Below are 21,489 nucleotides of genomic sequence, written 5' to 3'. Positions count from 1 at the left end.
TGTACCATCTTTAACAGGCAGTTGAGCAACCTAAGAAGATATAGCCAAGACACCCCATCTGCTTGGTTACCTACCAGCTCCACCACAGCTCACTTAAAGGATACTCCAAATGGACTGCCAACAGCAGAGAAACTGAGGCATGAGCCAGCACTGAGGCAGAAGGACAAGTGGGGCTTGGAAAGCTTTGGGAGCACAAGCCAAACATGGCCACTGCTGGGAGGCCTTAGACCACATCCAGCATTAAGGTCCCGGCTCCTTGTTGAAACAGATGCCCAAATCATATGCAGTCATTAAAGAAGCCATGGGGGGAGCAGTGGGGAATAGTGGCAGGGGAGCTTTCCTCGCTGCAGCAAGCTGCCCACTGAGAGCTGCTGGCAGAGAAGCTGCCCCATCCATCCCAGGGACAGCTGCAGTTTGGTGGGGGAGTCAGGTCTCAAACCCACTCTCTGCCCCTGACTCTAGGATTCAGAAACACCACCAACTGTAAAAAGAGTGGCTAATCCCCTCCCCAACACAGCCTTATGCATCTTATCTATCTTCTCTGCTCTAGGAAGTGGAACAGCAAGATAATCTGAATATTTCCTTCTGCCTCTGATCTTTGCCCCGCAGAAACTTGTTACCCATTCCCCAGGGATGTCCAAGTCACCATCTGGCCTCAAAACTACAGCAGTAAACACAGTCCAGCAATTCAGCCTAAAACTAATTTGCTTTCTTTTCCCACTTGACAGCTGAATAAATACTTTGTCCTTGCCATTTGAAAAGGGGAGCTGCAGCAAAGGGGGTTTTGTCCACTGCAGCTACAAGCACCAGCCTTCTTTCCAAATTAGGCCTAAACAAGTAGCTCAGAGTGAACACTTTTATCCCACAAATGTAACCCCTTTCTTTTCACAATCAAACACGAGCAGTTTACAGCTTCTAATTTATTTGTTGTTTGCTATTATCCATCAAGCCATTTTGGCTGCTGATTGTTTCTTGGACCTACCAGCTATTTCACTGAACAGGGTAAGCAACTTCTATTTTGTGGGCACAGCAACATCCCTGCTTGAAAGGAGAGAGCCAGAGGGTCAAGGCACCCAAGCCATCCCCGCAGAGTGACCATCCTGCCATGACTACTGTCAGAGCTTGTTAGACCCTACCATTTCTGCCTCCAAATTCATTTGCTAAAACACAAGGCAGGCTACACAGTTCAGGCAAATTCAGTTCTTCGTTTGAGCAAGTGTTCCAAGAAACCAGGCGTTTTCCCAGCTCTGAAACAAATGCATGATTTAGGCAATTCTGCAGTTATTGGCTAAGCACAGTCAAAGTTTACCATTAGGGTAATGGATTTAACATCCAATGTCATTTCCATATGGATAAACTGATCTCATCGAGTACATTTGCCCATGTGTTCCCTGCATCACAGCTAATTAATATAAAGCTATTTAATAATCTCCACTTAAACACAAAAGACTATTCAGACTCTTCTGGCATCAGTAAAAGGAACAGCCTCCCAGTGTGTTACACCAGCTGGAGACAAGAGCGAAAGAAAATTTAATTACAAGTGATCTAGAGCAAGACAGCACAAACAAAAATCAGGCGTTACAAATGCTCTATATGGTGACTATCACAGCCCCTTAAAGGGTTAATATTGCCATCTACCTCTAACTTCCAGGTGCTTGAGATGTGCCCTAAAGAGAACTTAGGGGATAGGGAAAGCAGTATGCTGGCAGGCAGTCAGGCAAAGTCAAGCAGAGAGCAGCAGAGATTCAGCATTGTCCATGCAGCAACACTGTGCCCAAGGCTGCAGCTATGCCCAAAGCTAACGGAGGCACTATTTTGAATAGGAAGGAGCTAAAGAAACAGACTGTTTTGAAGCAGCTTCAAACATGGCATCATACATAATTTCTGCAGATGTCTCTTTGGGTACTTAAAGAAAGTTAATTGCTCATTAACAAAATCCAAGCAGATTAATTTCTGATGTGCATCATTTGACAAGAGTGATACAGTGTTTCTGCCTTCCTGGCTGATTTCTGAAGGAAGCATATGAATTGGACTCACAGGATAAACACAACCAAAGTTTCCACTCAGAATGAATAAGTGGCAGAGTTTGAAATAGCTGGGGATTTTCCTTACAATGGAGAAAGCTTTACTGCTTGTGTGGATTAATTTGAGTTATATTGCAGAGCTCATAAAATCACTGAAAGAAAAGCTATGTAAGGCTGCATGTGGACTGCACGTTTCTGCACAGCAGAAATAAAACCACTCATTTTGACAAGTGGGAAGCCAGCATCCAGAAACCTTGATTTCAGGGAACAGTGTGTTTACAAAACAAGCTTTGTGCTCCATGTGACCAGCTGCCATCGGGAACCTGGACAAGAGGGAAAAGTACATCCTACTCCACGGGGAATGCAGGGCTTTGTCATCCAGGCTGTGCTCTGACAAGGGCCAGGTGGTATCTTCACCTATTGGTTGGGACTCTCTTTACCCTGCCCTACACGATCTTTATCACAAGCAAAGATGAAAGAAGACACAGAATTTACTTGTGATGAGTGAAGCGTTTCTCTGCTTGTCACAAGCCGAGTTTGGAACACCACAGCCTAGTATGTGAAGGAACACTGCAAGCCCCACTGGTCTCAACTGGTTTTTAAGCAATGTATCATACTGGAAAGACTCTCATCCAAAGAAAATGGGAGCCTGCATACCTTTTGGTGGAACAGGTGGAGTAAAATCTGTAGAACCTCTTGTTGCTAGTCAGGCATATCACAAGCAGTACCTTACTGCCTATGGAGGCAGTGGACAGCGCTCCATTAACATCTGATGTTAACTCAACATTATCTAGCACTCAAGGACCACCCTCTCCTGCATCATACTTCAAGGTTACATAGGGACTGTACAAAACTCAGCGAAAGTAGTAACAAAAACAACACTGAGAAGCAGATATAAGAGCAAGACAGCACTTGTCAGCACATGAGACAGCTCTCCATGGGTACTTCCTAAGGGATAAGTCTGAGGGGGTATGTAAGGAAAAGAAGAAACTCTCTTTGGTGAACATAGGAAGGCAAAATTTACCAAACACACCAAACCCTCTCTGGGCAGTGGGCAAGGTGAAACTGCCACCTGATGGAGGAGAATACAACTGTCTGGACAAGGGGGAAGGGGCTGTTGGACAGCCCAAGAATGAGCAGGACCCTCTAAAGCAGAAGAGGTGAACGTGCAACACAGAGGAAATCGGATGAATAACTTGCACATACAAGGGCAGGAGCAAAGAAATAAGCTGCTGCTCTGCATTTCTCTTGTGCCCCCACACTGAACAGCTGGGGGCATTCTTCCTTATTGGAAGCAAGCCATGTGGAAAGGGCAAAACAGCCCAGCCAAAACCACAAAGCTGGCCTGTGCTGTGCTTTTGGAAGTGTGAGATGCAAAGCCCTCGAGAGCAGAATCTGTGCCTGTGAACTGAGCCGCAGCTCAGTGGATGGACCAGCATATGTGTCTTGCAATCGCCCCACAGGCACTGTCCATTGACACATCAATCCAGTGGCAAGCTTAGAACAAGCAGACATGCCTAACAAACCAACTTCCCTGCTCCTGACAGCCATGCTACCCTGACGCAGGACCACTTCTCCAGCACTGCAAGGGAGATCTGTCCTCTCTGCACATATAGACATGTTTTGGCACATTTACTTGATCACCTTCTCTCCTTTCCTACTGTCAGGCACCAGACTGGCAGATTCTATTCCTGTAATTAGCAAAATGGCATTGCTAAGGTCAGCAATAAGAGAAAAATACCTCTCAACGTTTTCCAAAATGGACTTCAAGTTGGCACTCGGGAATCAAAAAAGAAAATATCAACCCTGAAGATTAGCATTTGCTAGCAATGGGAATTAGAAGATTGATCAGCAATAGTCAAGCGTCATGGGCTTTGTAGACAGTTATCTTTATGATGGAGAAGTCAGGCAGGTCTGAGAAGCTTGCAATAGGGTTGCAAGACTGGGCTGGAATGGCAAAAACACAATATTTGGTTTTCTGCAAAGAGAGGATCACTGTCTTACTGCACAAAAATGTGGAACTGGGAAAGGGGGTAACTTAGAAAAACAGTGTGAATAAGAGCACCCTCAGTCATAGAGGACTTACCCAGTTCTTCCAAAGAGGAGCTTCTGCCTTGCCTTAGCAAACTACAGAACTGTAGGAAATTCATTTCATGGTTGTCTGCTCTGGGAAAAGTCCTGACTGAATGGATTCAAAAGATAAACACTGGGGCTAGTCACAGGAAAATCATTTGGCACAGCTAAACAAACCTCAGCGTCAGGCCAAGCATCAGGCACTTGGCACCTACAGAGGGGGCTGAGGCTCCTCTTCCTGTTAAGAGGCTGCATGGACTGAAAAGAGACATCCCTGGAGTGCACATCACGTGTTATGGAAAACTGAAAGAAGGTACGCAAACAGATGGACAGAGCCCTCAGACAGGTCTCTTGGAACAGAGATATTCCTCTACCCACATAAGAGGAAGCAACCTTCACTAAAGATTTCCCAGTGGAAGTGCAGACCCCTGTAGAGAGTTCACAGATGTGGGTTATGTTACAGCACATACATAGTTATTTGCATTGTTCCTGGGCAATTACAACCAATACAACTTACATTAAGTTAGCACAACCCATAGATTTGCTCTAAGTCTAAATTAACGGAAGGTTAGGCCCTAGGCAGCCCTGAATCCACTAATGCTTAAGTCCACCCCTTCTACCCTTAGCCAAGTGCCACTACAGGAGAGCACCAAACATGAGTTAGAGGGAAAAAAAACAGCTCTGTAGTTGGCATGCATGTCAGCTGAAATTTAACAGTCTCTCCTTCAAATTCATAAATCACATCTTCTCTGGTATTTCAGATAGTCATGGTCCCAAATCCCTGGATTTTTCATTCTTCTAGAGGTGCATTTTGCGCTAACCTAAATTTCACTAGAAATATGGCAGTAGCATCAAAAAAGGAAGTAATGTGCAGCACTATTAGCGGCCACAGACCCTAGACTGAGCAACCCCTCACAAAGTGAAGCAGCAGAAGCCCCGCTTGAGACTGCTTCCAGCACCTTAGGGAGATTTCTTATTCCAGTACCTTAGGGAGATGTCTTATTCTCCATCCTGAGGCTAAACAGCACAACTCTTAGCAGGAGAGCTGCACGCCAGCAACCTGTCCTGCAAGCAATTCCAGCTCACATGAAAATCAACCAGGGAGGAGAGAAACATGTTTTGGGTCTGACAGCCCACCTTAGGTGAATTAAAAGTTGCTATGTAACTTGAAAAGCACAGCAGTGATCCCCGCTGCACCATACAGTCTTTCATGTGTGCACTTACACAGGAACGCACATTCTTCTGCTCCTTTTCAGATTCCTTCAAGGTTTGCCTCCATGCTCCAAAGCAGTTTATGCACATTGGACTGAAACCTGTGATTTCTGGGTTGCTACAAAAAAAAGTTATGAACCAGTCCTGAAACAGGAAAAGCGACCAGGGGCATTCCAAAGCAAGATAAGGCAAAGCAGCCTGCTGCAGATGTGGGCCTCATGCAGACCTGGTGAAGCATCTGGCTGCCTGCATTTTCACAGCATGCTCAGAAACAGCAGAGCTACTGTGTGCCAACAAACCAACTCCCTGCTCTTATTAAGAGAAGGTTTAATGCAGGACTCCTGCCTAGTTTGTTTGCCAGAGAATAATATACACAAATTTGCTGTCAGAGCCTTCAGCCATTCACAGCAGCCGCTGTCTCCCCTCTGATTTCACTAGACATGCTGGGATCAAATATACTCCCATCCCAGCTTCACTGTTATGTGAAGTATTACTTTAGCTAGCAAAGATGCTCTGTGAATCCTCCCTGCTGCTCATTTGTGGTAGTGTGAAAGCCTCATGAAGTTCCTCAAGCCATAAGCTGAAAAAACCTCTCAGGATCAGAGGCAAAGAGAACCTGTTTTGACTGTTCTTGAAAAGCATTCTTGGCAGCAGTGGGATGCAGAGTCAGTGCCTCAGCAGCAAGTCCAGCACAGCATGGCACTGGTGAGGGCAGCCAGACTGCCATGTGTCTTCTGGTCTGCTGGTGCCAAACCCAGAAAAGATAAACTTGCCTTTCTCACTCACAGAAGTGCCTTTCAGGACTAGAAGCTGCCTCCATGATACAAAAATCAGGAAAAGGGGTAATATATCAGAAAAGTCCTCTTAATCCCTAAGTTGCCTGAAAAGATTTAAATTAAACCCATTTGAATTAAATAGGCACATTCTTTCCACAGGCATAGCAAGAAGAGAAAAGGTCTTCTTCCTTTACAGCTAATGCTTCAGTAGAAAGCAATAAAGCAAATCACCTTGCACCAGTGGACTCAATTGGGTCCAAAAGAGAGGTGACACTGTGCAGTTTCACAGCCTGTGGATCTTCTTGTTTCCTATTTCGAAGCCATCTGTGGGCTCTCAGCAGCAGAGAAATCCTTAAAGCTTCGACTCAGGTTTCTTCTAAGCTAAAATTGCATTGTAAAAGCAAGTGTGCTCACTAAACTTAAAGAAAAAATCTATGGGAAACTTTTCAAAACTGTGAGCTCTTTGAAAAAAATCTTTCATCAAAGTGATTAGGCATTGGTAAAGCTTGGGCTTGCTGAGGATAGCGCTCACTGGCAGATCTCCAGGTACCATGTTCTTCTCATTATGTCTTGAACCATTGCCATATCTCTACAGAGCCAAATCCTAAGTGTATCCACTTCAACACCACTGCATGAGAACAACAGATTTTCATAGTAAACATGACATCCAAACTTGATCCCACAGAAGCAGAGACTGGGAGGTAGCTAACTTCAATGTTTTAAATGCTTTTATTTTAACAATCATCCTTTACTGGCTGTACATGCTATTTGGTCCATTCCTTTAGGCCTCAGATATCAGGAAAAAAAAAACAGTAGCTCCAAAATCTGCTGAGAAGATGCTTGGAAACACTAAGCTATGAGGCATCCCACTCTCAAGCAGGCTCACAGATTTTGAGGGTCTGAATAGCATCTATGGCATTTCTGCAAGCAGGAAATTAATGCAGAAAACAAGCCTGGAGCACATTCATGCTGTGAAACTAAACTCAGCATAGAAATTTGTGGCAGAATCCAGACTGTCCTCAGATCACATTCCCTGCCTCTCTCTCAAGGGCCTAGAGATGGGCGTAGCCATCTTTCTAGACAAAGCCTAGAAGCAGGTAAAGAAGGGGAAAGCTTAAAACATTTGATAGTCTCAGCCCTCACCAGCCAAGGTAGAGCTTTTACTAAAACATACCATCTTCAGTTGGATCCAGTAAAGAACCATGTCCCCTGTCACCCATAAGCGCATAGGAGTCTCATTCTTCCTCCAGAGTCTGCCAGCTGCAGATGCTCCCCACAAGCTAATAGGGTATATGTCTATAAACAGCCCAACAATGCAAAATGGCACAATTTTCACCCCTCCCTCCACCCAAACAGCATTTTCTGGGGACAAGGAAACAACACAGGAGAAGAAGAATGCCTGGCCTAATAGCGTGCTCAGAACTGCAGCTCCTAGATATGAAGAGCCTGTATGCCTGTATATACATATTAAGTACTTCCTCCACTATACAAATAATCCGATTAACAGCTTTAGGAAACTCTGAAATGTTATAATTCAAGGGGTCCCATTCATAAAAGGTTTTAGGCTCTTTCTGTACAGAGGCTGCATTCTTCCCATTGGAAATAAAAAAAGCAGAGAGCAGAACTTTCTCCCAGGGAAGAATGGGTCTCAATCCCTACCATGCTGAAGTAGACCACCCTTTTACAATTCACGTGAGTGTCAGGCAAGCCCTGCAAGAGAAGAATCAACCCTCCCTGCTCCTGCAGAGAGCCCCCCTCACAGGGCAGGTGAACACTGTGCATGCTCCACACAAAGCATGGCAGTCACGGGAGCTGCCCACTTGTCAGCTTGTAGCTCCAGGGGCTGAAAACCAGGAGGACAAATGAAGCCATAGATGAGGACAGGGCCAAGTGAGTGACGTGACACCACCATTAACCTGATGCAAAGCATCTTACGATGTTCCAGCTTTGCCTCAGTAAAAGGTGCCAGGCAGAGAGTAGCGTAACTGCACAGCATGAGTCATGGATCTAAGAGACCAGTGCCTGCAGTATGTGATATAGATGTGGGTTACAAAACTCAGTCCATTTGCAGACAGTGGTCTGGCACCAGTGCCAACTGAAAGAAATGTGTTAGATATGGCAACCGAAAAAGCTATCAGAGCAAAACAACACAGTCAAACACTGTCTGGCTTTCCTTCCCCAGTAGTCTCCTCATCTAACTTCAGGAACTGTCAACTGATATGGAAGAGATTAATGCTGCCTGACCCACATTTTTAGCCCTCATCTTCTGATTTACCTTTTGCTCTAAAGGCAACCTACTCTTAACTATGACCTGAGAATGCGCTACAGCCCAAAACATTATATGAATGGGTTAAGTGACATGACAATGTGGGATAACAGCATTTCCAGGAAGCAATCCATAATCTGAGGAAGTGAATACCCCTCCTCTGCCCAGAATTTCAGCACCAGCATGAGTTTAATCAGTTACATCAACATCAAAAGCATGCCTCTGTGTTGGATATGTCATCTTTCACTCTCATCCCAACAGAAAGCTGGAGCACTGATCCTCAGAACAGGACCTACACAGTGATTAGATGATCTGAAACCAAAGCCAGGCAGTCACAGGGATACAGATGCAGCCACGAGTCCTTACAAATTATGCAATATTTATTGTATAATTTGCTGAGATGCTCGAGGGGCAGGTGAATATCATTTCAGTGATTTCTGCTTCTATCAAACCTATCACCCTAATTGCTAACCTAAGAGTGCACCAGCAGAGAGAGAAAAGAATTTTGTCCTGACCTTCTCTGTCTCCAGTCCCTCTGGTATCTCTCAGAGCTCAGACTTCCAACAATTTCTCTTTTGCAGCATAAAGTGGAGGCAACAATACTGCAGTGAGCCTTCCAAACCCTCCAAACCCACTGAAAAGCATTTCAGGCTGCTAAAGGTGGTAGTCCAGTCAGAGCTCCTGAGTCAAGAAACAGCTCTGTTCCTGCACAAGACTGAGTAGACATAAAAGCCACGTACAGGGGCAACATCTATTGGCTTTATAGGAAATAGAAACAACTGTTAGCCTATTTCAATTATAACATCACTTCAAGGGTAGTCTGTATACAAGACTGCAGTGAGTTTTATCTAGATAGACAGCTGAAAAAAAAGGCATTATTCCATTAAGGTCATACATAGCAAGAAAGGGAGGAGGACAGTAAGAATCAAAGCTAATTCTAAACTGAGTGGCCCAACTTCAAACACATTTCCTTCCAAGTTCGCAGAAAGGAAGTTCCTCACAGGAAAAGACCTGTGCTGAAAATTTTAAAATCTCCTCCCTCAAACAAGATAGGATTTGGATACACCAAACTATGACTTGGAGTTTGTTTAACAAAGCTCATACTTGGATGCCAGCCCCAGTCACATAACTAAGCTCTGCCCTGGTTATGGGAACAAGTGTCACAAGTGAGGGAGAAGTCCTTCCTCCCTAAGGACAAAACCAGGGGAAAGAAGGCACCATCCCAGGGCTGCCCTTACCTGAAGTGTGTCTTGCGTTGCCATCTGAGTGCTTTGTTAAGTCAACTGTTCTGTCTATTTGAAACAGCTTCAGATCATCTTCATCTAAAGCGATATCTCCCCAAAAGGCAGCTGGAGAGAAACAAACTGCAATTAGTTTAGTTTTTATTTTGAAAGGAAAGTACAATTGCTCTGTGGCCTGTATCATACCAAAAAGGCAATTACTCCCTGGACCAGGAAAAGGGTAGTATACAGGAGCTATTTAAAAGTACAGACAGAGTGAACATCAGTGGAGACCAGGTGACAGCATTTAAATTTAGCCACTGTGCAGATGCCCCAGAAGAAGATGATTAGTTGGGATTCTCATGTTACTCATTCTAGGTCTGGCTCTCAACTAGGCACTGAGGTGGTGGTGGTATTCACTCTTCATTCAAGCCTACAAGAGGCACAATCAGTGGCATTTCCCTAGATAGCTCCTAGTGTGAAGGAGCTAGCTAAGTTGTGGCACAGATCCTGACTGAGACGTTGCATCAGCACCATCCCCAGGCTAATAATTTGCACAAGACAGGAGGACAGTGGTGAAGCACTCAAGCTCAGCAGCTTGTATCTAAAGGCTACAGTTGTCAGCCTGCAGGACCTCTTACAAGGTGTTACCGCTCACACGCACCGGAGTGGTCTAAATCCAAGCTGAGAGCCAGCCTACCGTTTCCACTTTGGTGGAGGAACACGAGTTATTTGTTCCCTTGTGGATCAGTTACCCAGGTTTAAGTTTGCGGAGTATTTAGTTTTGTAAAAATCTTTGAGTTTCAGGCAGAAGCCATAACAACAAGGTAAACAAACTGATAACTCAACATTGACAGCTCAGAGAGAATGGAAATCATCTGAGTGGACAAAATGATACCCCTGAAGTATCCTGACCAAGTTGACACTACACAGTATATAGTTACCATTTGGGGAATTTGAACAAAATAAACACAGGCAATGAGGCAGTTGACCAAGCAGAAGAGATCTTTCAGAGACAACAAACAGGTTACAAACAGAGCTGCTCAAACTCACACAAGAAGCTGATGAAAAATAAGAAGAAACAGAGCAAATTAGTGGTACAGTTCAAGAGAACTCAGTAAGTCATACAAGGAGGAACACTGATTCGCTGTCTGCAACAGTTACCAGATTTGATGGAATCCTTTTCTTCTTCTCTTGTTAAGTCAACAGCATCTACATTGCTTGGTTGGGGAGGTTAGGGAGCAGAAACATCTCATTTCTACAGAACATACTTTGATCAGCATCACTGATCATCTCACTTTTACTGCCAAGACCAAATGAAATATGGACCTTTGCCTGAATATCAGAAGCCTGCAATCAAATCTGTACCAACTGAATGCTAAAGGTTAACTCAGAGTTTTTTCTGATACAACATGGCACTACTTCTGTTGCAGCACTTGTCTCCTCAATTTTGCATCTCAGCACCTCAGTCAGCAAAATAGCATTTGCCAATGTCTGGGACATGGGAAAAGCAGGAAGTCTTTGCCTGCTACTGGGCACATCCCAGCTGCCATACACTGCCCCAGCCAAGAGCTGCTACAAGCACCAGAGCCCTGGCATGAGCAGAGCACGACTCAGCTGTTTTTCCCTTTCACTGGGGCAAAGCTGTCTCCCTCTGGTTAACTGGCCACCGCAGAGGGATGGAAGGAAGCCTCAAAGGAGGCTGGCTCTGGCTTTGTGTCTTCGTCTCCTTAACTTTGCTACCAAAACCCCGACCAGAGAACTATGGCAACAGCTCCAGAAGATGACACAGTTAGTTCAGACAAACCTATCCACAGACTGACATCAATTATAACTAGGAAAGAGCTTCTGTTTGCTACACAAACACAGAACTCAGGCTCTCCCCTACTTCTCAGCAATTCAAACCAAGCCCTCACACAGAAGAGAGGAGAGTCTAAAATACTGTCAGATCCCCACCAGCTAACAAGCCTATCAACATGGCCAAAACATCCCAAGCTGATTTGGAATGTCCAAGGATAAAAAGCAGAGCATAGGCTCCTGTGACTGCAATTTGAAGACAAGACATTTTATCTGTCCAGAGAAATTACTTGCTCAGGACAATGTAGCAGCCAAGGGGCAGAGATGCAAACAGCATCTCATGCCATCTGATTGCCTCCACAGCCACATTTGGTAAGTCACTACTACACTAGCTAACTGAATGTACAGTCCCTACCCTCTGCCAAACCTACTGTCTCATTTCACTCCAAAAACTAATTACCACCACCTTGGGCTACCAGTGACTCTTTTCCATTAGTACCACACAGATTGTTTCTCAGGGTAGGGTAGCCCATGCCAAAGCACAGCTTTCAGGGAAAGCCTGCAGCATGGATTTACATCAACAAACTTCTTACATTTTCCTTCCCAATGGAAGGCAGCAGCTTTCTCCCAGCCCTAGCAAAGGAATCTTTTTCTGTTACAAAGCCATACATCATCCTGAAAGATGGCTCACTACAAAAGCTGAATTTCCCTAGCATTTATTTCCAGCTCTCTGCAGTCCCAGCATGCTCCAGGGGAACCACGATTTATCACAGTCCCCAGCCAGCTGAACAACTTTCCTCACTGGAAGTCCCAGCTGAGAATGCTGCACTACAACTTCTCCTGTGCTGTCAAAGGCTCCTTCCTAAAGGCAAACAAGCCTGAAAGATCTGAAAGATGCTTGCTCCCACCCCAAGGGAGCTGTCCCACAGGAAAGCCCAAGTACTTTATTTTAGAGGGTCACAAGTTCAGGGACTGCTGGCAAATGAAGCATCTCAAAGCATCCCTTCTGATTTCCTTTACCAGGTTCTCCTTTTTAATTTAATGTGGGAGAACTTCCAAAAAAAAGAAAACAAAAACAAACAAAAAACATTAAAATCTCCAAACAGCAGGCTAACAAACTTGGAAACCAGCATTTTCTTGGCAGAGAGCTCTGCAATATACAGCCAGGTGCAAACTCTTAACACTCAGTGCAACAGCGTGCCAGCTTTTCTTTAAGAAGATGCATTAATCGCTCTTGATAGAAAGAACAGAGCAGCTCTTACTGGGTTGGATGGAGTCAATGTGAGAGAGTTTGCTTCTACCCTGGGCTAGTTACCTGCACCAAACACCCCAAATGTTTAACCTCACAACCTCCCAGCACATGCAGCCGGACAGCATTTGTCTGTTGGGGCAAAGGGGAAGGACAACTATGTTTATCAAACAAGTCCACCACTCAGATGAAAAAAGCAGCCTGGCAAGCTGTCTCCATTTTCAGCACACTTCTCTCCCAGGAAAACAGTCCACATGCTGGTGTCCACATTGCATGCTGAGCACAGAGGTACCTGGAAGGTATGGCAGGTGGCACGGGGGAAGAAGAACCTCTCTTTCTAGACAGGTAACAGGTTGAACAGTTTCTCCAAGTGCTTCACACACAACCACAGAGTCCAAGCCCAGCAATGCCTTTTCAGTCCACTTTTCCACAGTAACTCTGGGGGGTTCTCTGTCAGCCTTCCACTCCAAAGCAATGTGACAGCCCAAAGTGTCTTCTTTAAAATCTTCATCGCTCTTCCCTACAAATCATCTCCAACCTCCTTTATCCTCAACACCCCGAAGCAGTTCCCCTCTCCCATTCCCTGCTTGTGTTTTCTTCTTTCTCTAGTTCTGAGTAGCACAGTATGATTTCATGATTTCAGAGGAGAAAAATAACTTTGCTGACTCTTATAATAACTCAGTACAGAAGGGTTCACAGCAGTTTAAAATACCCTTTTCCTGTTAAAAGTGTGTTTCGTACAGGCCTTTTCACAAAATTCTTGTTGTTCTTTCTATTTTTATTTCCCAAAGACAACAAGTAGGAGGAAAAAAAATCACCAAGAAAAGCTTCCGGCATTCAGCCAGAAAGCTGAATAATGTTGTTCCTAAAAATACATCTCAAAACAAAATGCAATATTGTGATTTGCTAAAAACAGACTGATCTCTAACGCTGCAAGACAAATACCTGGGGATGGGTTTCCTCCACCCTCACAGCAGTCAGCTCTAAGTTTATATGAGTACATGAGTTTATACAAGTTATACTCCCCTTGGCAGAAGAATATAACTCCATGCTTGAGAAGCATCACCAGACGTCTGTGTCTGAACTAACTGATCTCTAGCCACCAAGCTGGAAGAAAACTTCCACCTGCCACAACCCCTTGCCAGGAAGCTCCCATTCCTGCACCAGAGCATCAGTATAGGCCATAGATATACCCTGATGACAGGGATCAGCAAAGCAGTCACCCTCTGGAAGTTACAGAAGACCACTGCAATTTTCCCTCTAGCAGCAATGAGGACAGCTGTGACAGAGATTCACAGAAAAAGAGGCTTTGGAAACAGGAATACCCTGCTTGCCAGGAGAGGTCCCTCCATCCCACCCAACCTTAAACACAGATTCTTCCACCAGCTGAAGCTTTTATTAAGAAATGGCAGGTTTTAGATGCTGAATGGGATCTGAACCTAGATTGAAGACTGTGCCTTCTAACTTCAGCCAAAGGAGCTCTTTCTGTAGGGCCGGAGCCACACAGTGTATGTCATCAGCTCGAGGGTCTCATCTGAACTTGCAGCCATCTGGCACAGCTCACACTGACAGACTTCATTTCAGTTCTTCCAGCATAGTTTTAACACAGTTTTGCTGGAAGGACTTTACTCTTGCTCAGCAGGTTTCCCACAGTGCGGCACAGCAATGAGCATGGAAACCAAATAGCAGTGTGAATCCAGGTAAATGCTGCAGGCTCATTACATCTATATTCACAACTCAAACTTAGTTTTCACCAGTGTTCACAACCTCTGTGTGTAGATGCTAGCTGGGGTCCAAAGCAAGGATGCCTCAGGACTACTTATGCCAGCCCAAAATATCCAAGGCAGAAGCACCTGCAACAGTTAACCTTGGCACTTCTAATTTTGTGAGCATCAACAGATGCCGCTTTCAGGCAACCCAGGGGGCCAGCCTGTGTCTGCCTGACACAGACTCAGCTGTGTCACCCAGCTGATGAGCTACACTGGTTGTTTATGGCTTACAGTGCAGCTGAAGGATGTACTCTGACCCTACCCATGAGATCAATCACATGTGTATTTGTAAGGGACAATGTCCATGCCCACTCATATCTCTGCTCTCCACCATCTGCATTACTGAAAGATCTTAGGGCACCAGCTCCTCTTGCTCTAGAGTTGGTACCACATCCAAATGACATAAGGGAAAACCAATGTCCCACCTTAGCAGCATGAGCAGCGGGCATATGCAGCGCTGGGCATATGCAGACACAGGTAGGCAATGATGAGTGCCACCTCCTGGCAAACAATAATATGACTATTCATACACTGGCAAAAACACCCAAGTTATTTTTGAGCATTTGCTGATGCTTCCCAACCTGACAGGCTTGAGCACTGGGAAATTTAATTTTTGGGGCTGGCCACGCTTTCATTACACCTAACACTCTGTAGTCTAACAATAAATAAATAAATCAACAGATCAAAGTGCATTCCCAGCACCTCCGTATTTCATTTTTCTTCACATGAAGACAGGACTGCTGCTGTTGCTGAACCGCCTGCTGGCACAGGAGCCAACAGAACAATTTTCTGAACTATGCTAAGAAAGATTTATACCTTGAGGAAAAAAATCAACGCATTCCTTTGCGCTAAGTAACAACTGTGTCAGAGGGGAGAGAAAACCTCAAAACAAGGCAGAAACCAGTGGAAGAAGAGAAAGAAAATATCCCAAACCAACACTTTAGAAACAGGGGCCAGATCCTGAGCATCGAACCCTCAAGCCAAAGGGGGATGGGAAACGAGCAGCAGTAATGAATAAAAGAAAAGCATTAAGACCACCACATTCAGTCATTATGTTTTCCTTTGGATCAGTTTCTTTCTCCTCGGTAGGAATGATCAGAAGTTTTCTACTGCCCAGCTCTGGGGGGGATAAACTGGCTCGAAGGCTCTGCCGCTAAACCCCTCCACACAGCAAGGGCGTCTGGAGCCAGAGCTGGTGTCTGGCATCAGCAGGGTTTCCTGGCAATGGGAACTCAGCAATTCAATTTTCAGTGGGCAGGAGTTCCCCTGCTCAGGGAGCACATTTCATTTCAGAAACAAGTCTCAGTTTGGGAAGGAATGTCTGTGAAGATGGTCCACTTCTAAACACAACAGATATTTCAAAACCTGCTGGGAATCAGCCTGTATCCCTGTTCAGACTTCTGCAGAAACCAGAATTGCCTAAATTATCCTGTGTAGTGCTCCCACCTCTAGCACCTCTTGGGAAGCTACCTGCAGGAGACCAAATTAGGCCATAAAATCTGATTTATGTTCAGTGAATTTCCTCGCCCAGAAGGTGAAGATGCAGGAACAAATACATACTTTGGGCTTGAGCTTGTCCAAAGTAAGGCTACACAATGACCACCTTTAAGGAATGATAAATGTCCTCCCTTGGCTGAATGCCATATTATTTTAAACAAGAACCAAACAATTCCATAGCATGGATTATAGTGCCTGCCATAAATAGGAGAAAGATCTTCTAATTTTAATATTCATTACTGCTGCTGGTTTCTTCTTCACTCAAGGTCTTCCTCTTTTCTGCATTGATGTAAGAGTCACTCCAGTCCAGTGACCTATGAATCCACTCCTGGTACGATGAGCAATGCAGAAGGGCACATACGAACACACAGAACTGGAAATCCGTGCCACAAGCAGCAAAGCAGCTCCCTCTATGGGCTCTTAAATGGTTAAACACCTGCCTCTGCATAAGAGAGCACTGCAGGGGGATCTCGGCTGCCCAATACTTCAGACCACCTTACATCTTACACCTTAACCTTAGGGTTTAGAATGCTACTCCCCTGTAATGTGGTGTGCAAAACCCAAGGGACTGGGTTACCCCCTCCTGTTTCTATGCAAAGTAGATTGAGCTATGTGAGCTTTGTAACATTTTTGCTCTCTCTGCTTTCTGCTCTAGTTGACAGTGCATGTCCCATGGCAATGTCGATACCAGATAGGGCTTTGGCTGTGCATCTCTGACTTGCTCTCTGTTGAAGCTCTGCACTGTCTGCAGAGCGCCTCTTGGCCTCATTTTACATGTAGGCAGGAAACAGACTTTAGAAAGAGGCTATCATGGACACACAGATGTAGTCTGAGCTCTTCTCCCCAACATAGACATGCACAGAGCCAACCCACAGGCAGTTAAATTCATTTGGAGACCTCACTCTTATACAAGAGAAACCAAGCTCTGTAACTCTTCTTGCTGTCCTGCCCGGGCAGCCCTGACCCCCTTCTGATGCCTGAGGGTCACAGGAACCTTTCCCAGCTCCTGTAAAACTCCACCATGGCCACAGATGCTCCATCCTGCTGAGGAGGGGGGCCTAATTTCAACACCTTCTTTTCTCACAAGCCAGGAAGGGCTTTTAGATCCAGCTTGTTCCCAAGTGCAGGCAGCATGCCCTCATCTCATGCCACCACTTCAAAGTTAGATTCTTCCTGTGCAATTTCACCAGCTCAGCATTACTTCCCTCTACACCGGTGTATAGCTCTCAACTGGATACCACCCCATCCCACCCTCACCTGGAGAACTCTCCATTTGCTATTGCTTAATGTTTAAGGCAGCAGTCTGCACATAAGATAGGCCAGGAAAAAAACCGCGTTTTACTGCACTGAGGTAGTGGACTAGGAAGCAACAATCTCTCTGTAGAGCATCCAGTGATGATGAGAAAGCACACATTTTCTGTGTTTAGCTACATACATCCGTAAGCTGAGCAACTGACACCTTCCTAGCCTGTTTAAAAGTGTGCAGAGAAATTGCTTTTAAATAGGGCTAGCATTCATAAGTCTGTTTGCTCTCCAAGTTACACAAAGTTCAGAGCCATGTAGAAGAAAAGGCAACAGTGACTCAGAACAGACCTGGTATCTTCCCTTTAAGCTAACAGCCTAGCAAGATATCCTTGCTAAAAACAAAACCAAAACCAAACCCTTGATTTGCCAGCTTCATCTAATTTAAACAACTCAACCATTGTTTCTTCCATCCTCACAGGTGTAAGAAGTACCAAACCCGGCATAAACTGTGATCACCTTCTCCTCTTCTTAGTCCAATCAATTACAATTGATTTTTAGGAACATCTAGTGCTGGCTTTTCATCAAGAGACTGTTACACATACACATATTTTTTAAACAAAGAACTGATTTACTGCAGTATCCCACAGCCAAGAGTGTCCTGGTTTCAGCTAGGATGGAGTTAATTTTCTTCCTAGTACCTGGCAAAGTACTGCATTTTGGATTTAGTATAAGAATGCTGATAACACGCTGATGTTTTAGCTGTTGCTAAGTGGTGCTTACTCTAACTTGAGGACATTTCAATGTCCCATGTTCTGCCAGCAAGGAGGTGCAGAAGAAGCTGGGAGGGAGCAAAGCAAGGACAGCAGACCCAAACTAGCCAAAAGGATATTCCATACCGCAGCACATCATGGTCAGTGTATAAACTGGAGGGACTTCATAGAACCATAGAATGGTTAGGGTTGGAAGGGACCTTAAAGATCACTTAGTTGAGGCAGGGACACCTTCCACTGGATCAGGTTGCTCAAAGCTCCATCCAACTTGGCCTTGAATTCTGCCAGGCATGCGGCAGTGAGAATTGGCCAGGAGAGACCAACTGCTACTTGGGGACAGGCTGGGCATCAGTCAGAGGGTGGTGAGCAACTGTACAGTGCATCACTTGGTTTTTTATTGGGTTTTATTCCTTTCTCTCTTTTCCTTTTCATTAAAATTATTATTATTATATTTTAATTTATTTCTATTATTAAACTGTGCTTATCTCAACCCACAGATTTTACCTTTTTCTGATTCTCATTCCCATCCCAGCAGAGGGTGAGTGAGCAACCCCAGTTGCCAGCTAGGTTTAAAACACAGCAAGTGCTGTCAGCCATCACAGCAATAATGCACAACGAACACAAGTCAGGTATGGCCATAGTGTTTATATTGCCAATAAAGACTGGAGATGATGCATCCAATTAATCCAAAGCTTCATCCTGGTTTACATCTCCCAGTAAGTAGTGAGCATGTTTAGTAATTTATTATCAAAATCAACAGAGGAAACAAGCTTCCAGGACTGGCAGACTTTGGACCACTGGGCAGACAGCAGAGCTTTCCCCTTATAACAACATAGCATGTAGACATTCCCTTTTGCACTATAAAGTGTTTAAACACCTGTAGAGAGGACTGTCACAGCTCCTTTTCAGAAGGACAAGAGCAGAAAGCTTTATATTCAGACAGATTTAAGTGAAGCTCTGGCATCAAACCAAGGAAAGGTCTTCAAGGGAAAATCTGGGAGGAAATGCTCTAGTCATAGGTAGAACCTGGCAGGTTGAGCTGCATCTCAGCTTACAGGAGCTGGCTTCTGAAACTCCATCACAAAGGCAAAGTCCTGATGTCTCCGAAGCCTGGCCCAGAGAGAGAAAGTAATTCACAAGAGCCCCAAAAAGCAGCTGGTGCAAGCAGGAAAAGCCTCTCTCAAAGATAGCACTGATCAGCTGTATGTTTTCATGAAAAGTACAGAAGGAACACAAATGGCATCTGGATCATGACCTAGTGAAATGGGAGACACATACAATTCTCTCCGTTTGACAGTTAGCAAGCGGTCCAGACAAGCTGTTCCTCCTATAGCTTTTGTCACACCTCGCTCAAATTTGACAGTAAAGGCAGCAAACAGAGATGAGAGACCCAGCCACCAGCTATTTCTATGCCCTGCCAACACCTTCATCTTGCAGTATGTATGTACCTTGCAGTGCATACACCTCTCAACCTCAGAAGAGGGAATCAGGAAGTAAAACCAAAAGCAGATAAAGACATATTCTTTACTACATATTCAGTAGTCTGAATTTAAATGACAGAACCCACAGATAGCACAGTGGAACTGCTTGACAGAGGCAGCACCTTCTCTAACTGCCTATGAAGTGATCCTTCTTAGCTCAACCTGCAAGGCTGCAACACTGGCTCGGAAATCCAGCAGTGCTTCAGCTGCCCTTTAAGAGCAGGAGATGGCAAGGTTCTGGGTAATGAAATCCAAGAATGCCTTTGTCAATTAATTATGGAGAAAGCTGTACCATGCAAACCCCATCACACACCCTCCATCATTTCTGCTGCTCAATATAACTTTAATTAATCTTTCCTTTGGCAATTTGAAGGAAGGGTGAGCACGCTGCAAACACCTACTGAGTATTAAATTGATTTCCTGTTTTATAGTCCTCTTTCCCTCCCTATTGGCCCAGCAATGATTCACTTGGAGGCATTTTTTCCACGCTAATATAATCCAAAGCCCCAAGCAACAATCACATCCAGAAAAGTAACACTTTGCACAGCCAATTGCTTCAGCCCAGCTTCTGCCAGCTCAGGGTGGATTCTCTCCTGCTCCCCTTTCTCCCACCACCACAAATATTCACAGCAATCACCTTACCTCTGTACCTTCAGCAGTTTTGCCTTAAGAATTGGCAACACTTCTGTCCTAAGTAACTAAGCATTCGGGTCCCTGTAGTTTTCTGCCTGCCATTTGTAGTAGTGCATCTTAATTACCAAAGCACTAATGCAAAGCCTATTCTGCTCACAAACATGACCTCCTGGCTGAGGTACCAGGCTCAGGCATTCAAGTCCTTATTCAACACTGCTATCTTGGTACTATGGGTTAGGAGATCCTGACCTAAAACATCACATCCCCCTCAGCAGATATTCCACAAGAGACACTTTAGGAGCCTTATAGTCACCAGCTTCAGTCTTCTGGGAGGAGAAAATCCAGGTCAGACCTTCTCCTCAGGTAATTCTGATACCATAGGACTCGCCCTGTATTTATTCCTCAAAACTAAGTTGAGGAATAATAACCTTAGAGATGACAGAAGAAAATTTATGACTAAAACTGCACTAACCCTAAACTTCATTTGGAACAGTTCAGTACCTAAGCACTGTCCCACCACTGAGGACATTTCAGCAGTCATACCACAATTCAAAGTGACCATTACACCTTATTTCATTGTATCATCTGGGGAGGGGTGCTCTTCCTTCAGGTGGTCTGACACAGTAGGTGTCAAAACCTCACTGTTCTCACCCCAAGCACTTCAGCAGAAGAACAGGTGACCCCAAACAGACAGGCACTGCCTGTCACCTGCCCACCCACAGAATAAATTGCGTCATAGCAAAAATGAACAGAAGCGGGACCATTAACTAGCTGCATCCTCAAAGAAGGAAGGTAGCAACCCAGGCCTGCTTGGAGCAAACTTCAAGGAAAGCTGACAATTTAAAACCACATGGTCCTGGATGAGAGAGGGTAGTTCATAATAGATCACATCTATTCAAGGGCCAGACAAGGAAAGCAAACTTAGCTTGTTTTACTTATTGTTCTTTATCTGCCAACACCAGGAGAGGAGTGTTGCAGTACTGTTGGAAGAGAAAAAAGGAATGGACAGCAGGCAGGAAAGAAATGGGAGCTATTTACAGAGGGTAGATAATTTGAGCTGTTTACAGACTTCCCCTCTGAGAGCTTGGGGATGGGAGGGTGGCAGGGGAGTGGTTTCAACCATTAAAAATACAACGTGAGAATCCATTAATTTTCCATAGAAACAATGTCGTCATAGAAGCGAGACAAATCCGATCAGTCATGCAAATGCTCTGATGTTAAATTCTCAGGCCTGGGCGGGGAATTTGGGTTGCCAAAAACACAACAATGAAGAGATCAGAATGAGATTAACAGTCAGAGAGGCTGCGGCACCGAGTGGCATGGTGGGGGCATGGGCTGTGACCAAAGGCACCCCCGGACTATAGTGGGGTTTGTGTCCTAAGGCAGGCATAGGTGTCCCACCAGAACAGACAGAAAAAACATGCCATCCTTGCACGAGATCTCAGGAACTAGGCAAATGCCACATTCCTGCTCTGCA

At 44.9% G+C, this 21,489-nt stretch overlaps 2 protein-coding genes across 7 annotated transcripts in view; one reads left to right on the top strand and one right to left on the bottom strand.

Annotated features, from left to right (window-relative positions):
• LOC130608085 (cytochrome P450 2C8-like) overlaps positions 1–21,489 on the top strand; it is a 219,385-nt gene that overhangs the window by 63,908 nt on the left and 133,988 nt on the right. The window lies entirely within an intron of this gene.
• Positions 1–21,489, bottom strand: part of TLL2 (tolloid like 2) — a 93,995-nt gene that overhangs the window by 50,168 nt on the left and 22,338 nt on the right. For 5 of the 6 annotated variants that reach the window (XM_057425725.1, XM_057425721.1, XM_057425724.1 and 2 more), the window contains one exon: positions 9,590–9,700. The exons of the other annotated variant lie outside the window; for it this stretch is intronic. In XM_057425725.1, the coding sequence (XP_057281708.1) occupies positions 9,590–9,700 (111 nt within the window). The remainder of the gene's footprint in view (positions 1–9,589; positions 9,701–21,489) is intronic. 6 annotated transcript variants of the gene reach the window in all.

This window comes from Pezoporus wallicus, unplaced genomic scaffold, assembly GCF_028554395.1.
Source record: "Pezoporus wallicus isolate ANWC-B61680 ecotype Strahan unplaced genomic scaffold, APGP_CSIRO_Pwel_v1 contig_7892, whole genome shotgun sequence".
In the NCBI taxonomy this organism is placed as follows: Eukaryota; Metazoa; Chordata; class Aves; order Psittaciformes; family Psittacidae; genus Pezoporus; species Pezoporus wallicus.
Note: the sequence above shows the minus strand (reverse complement) of the source record. Positions and strands in the feature narration are given on the sequence as shown.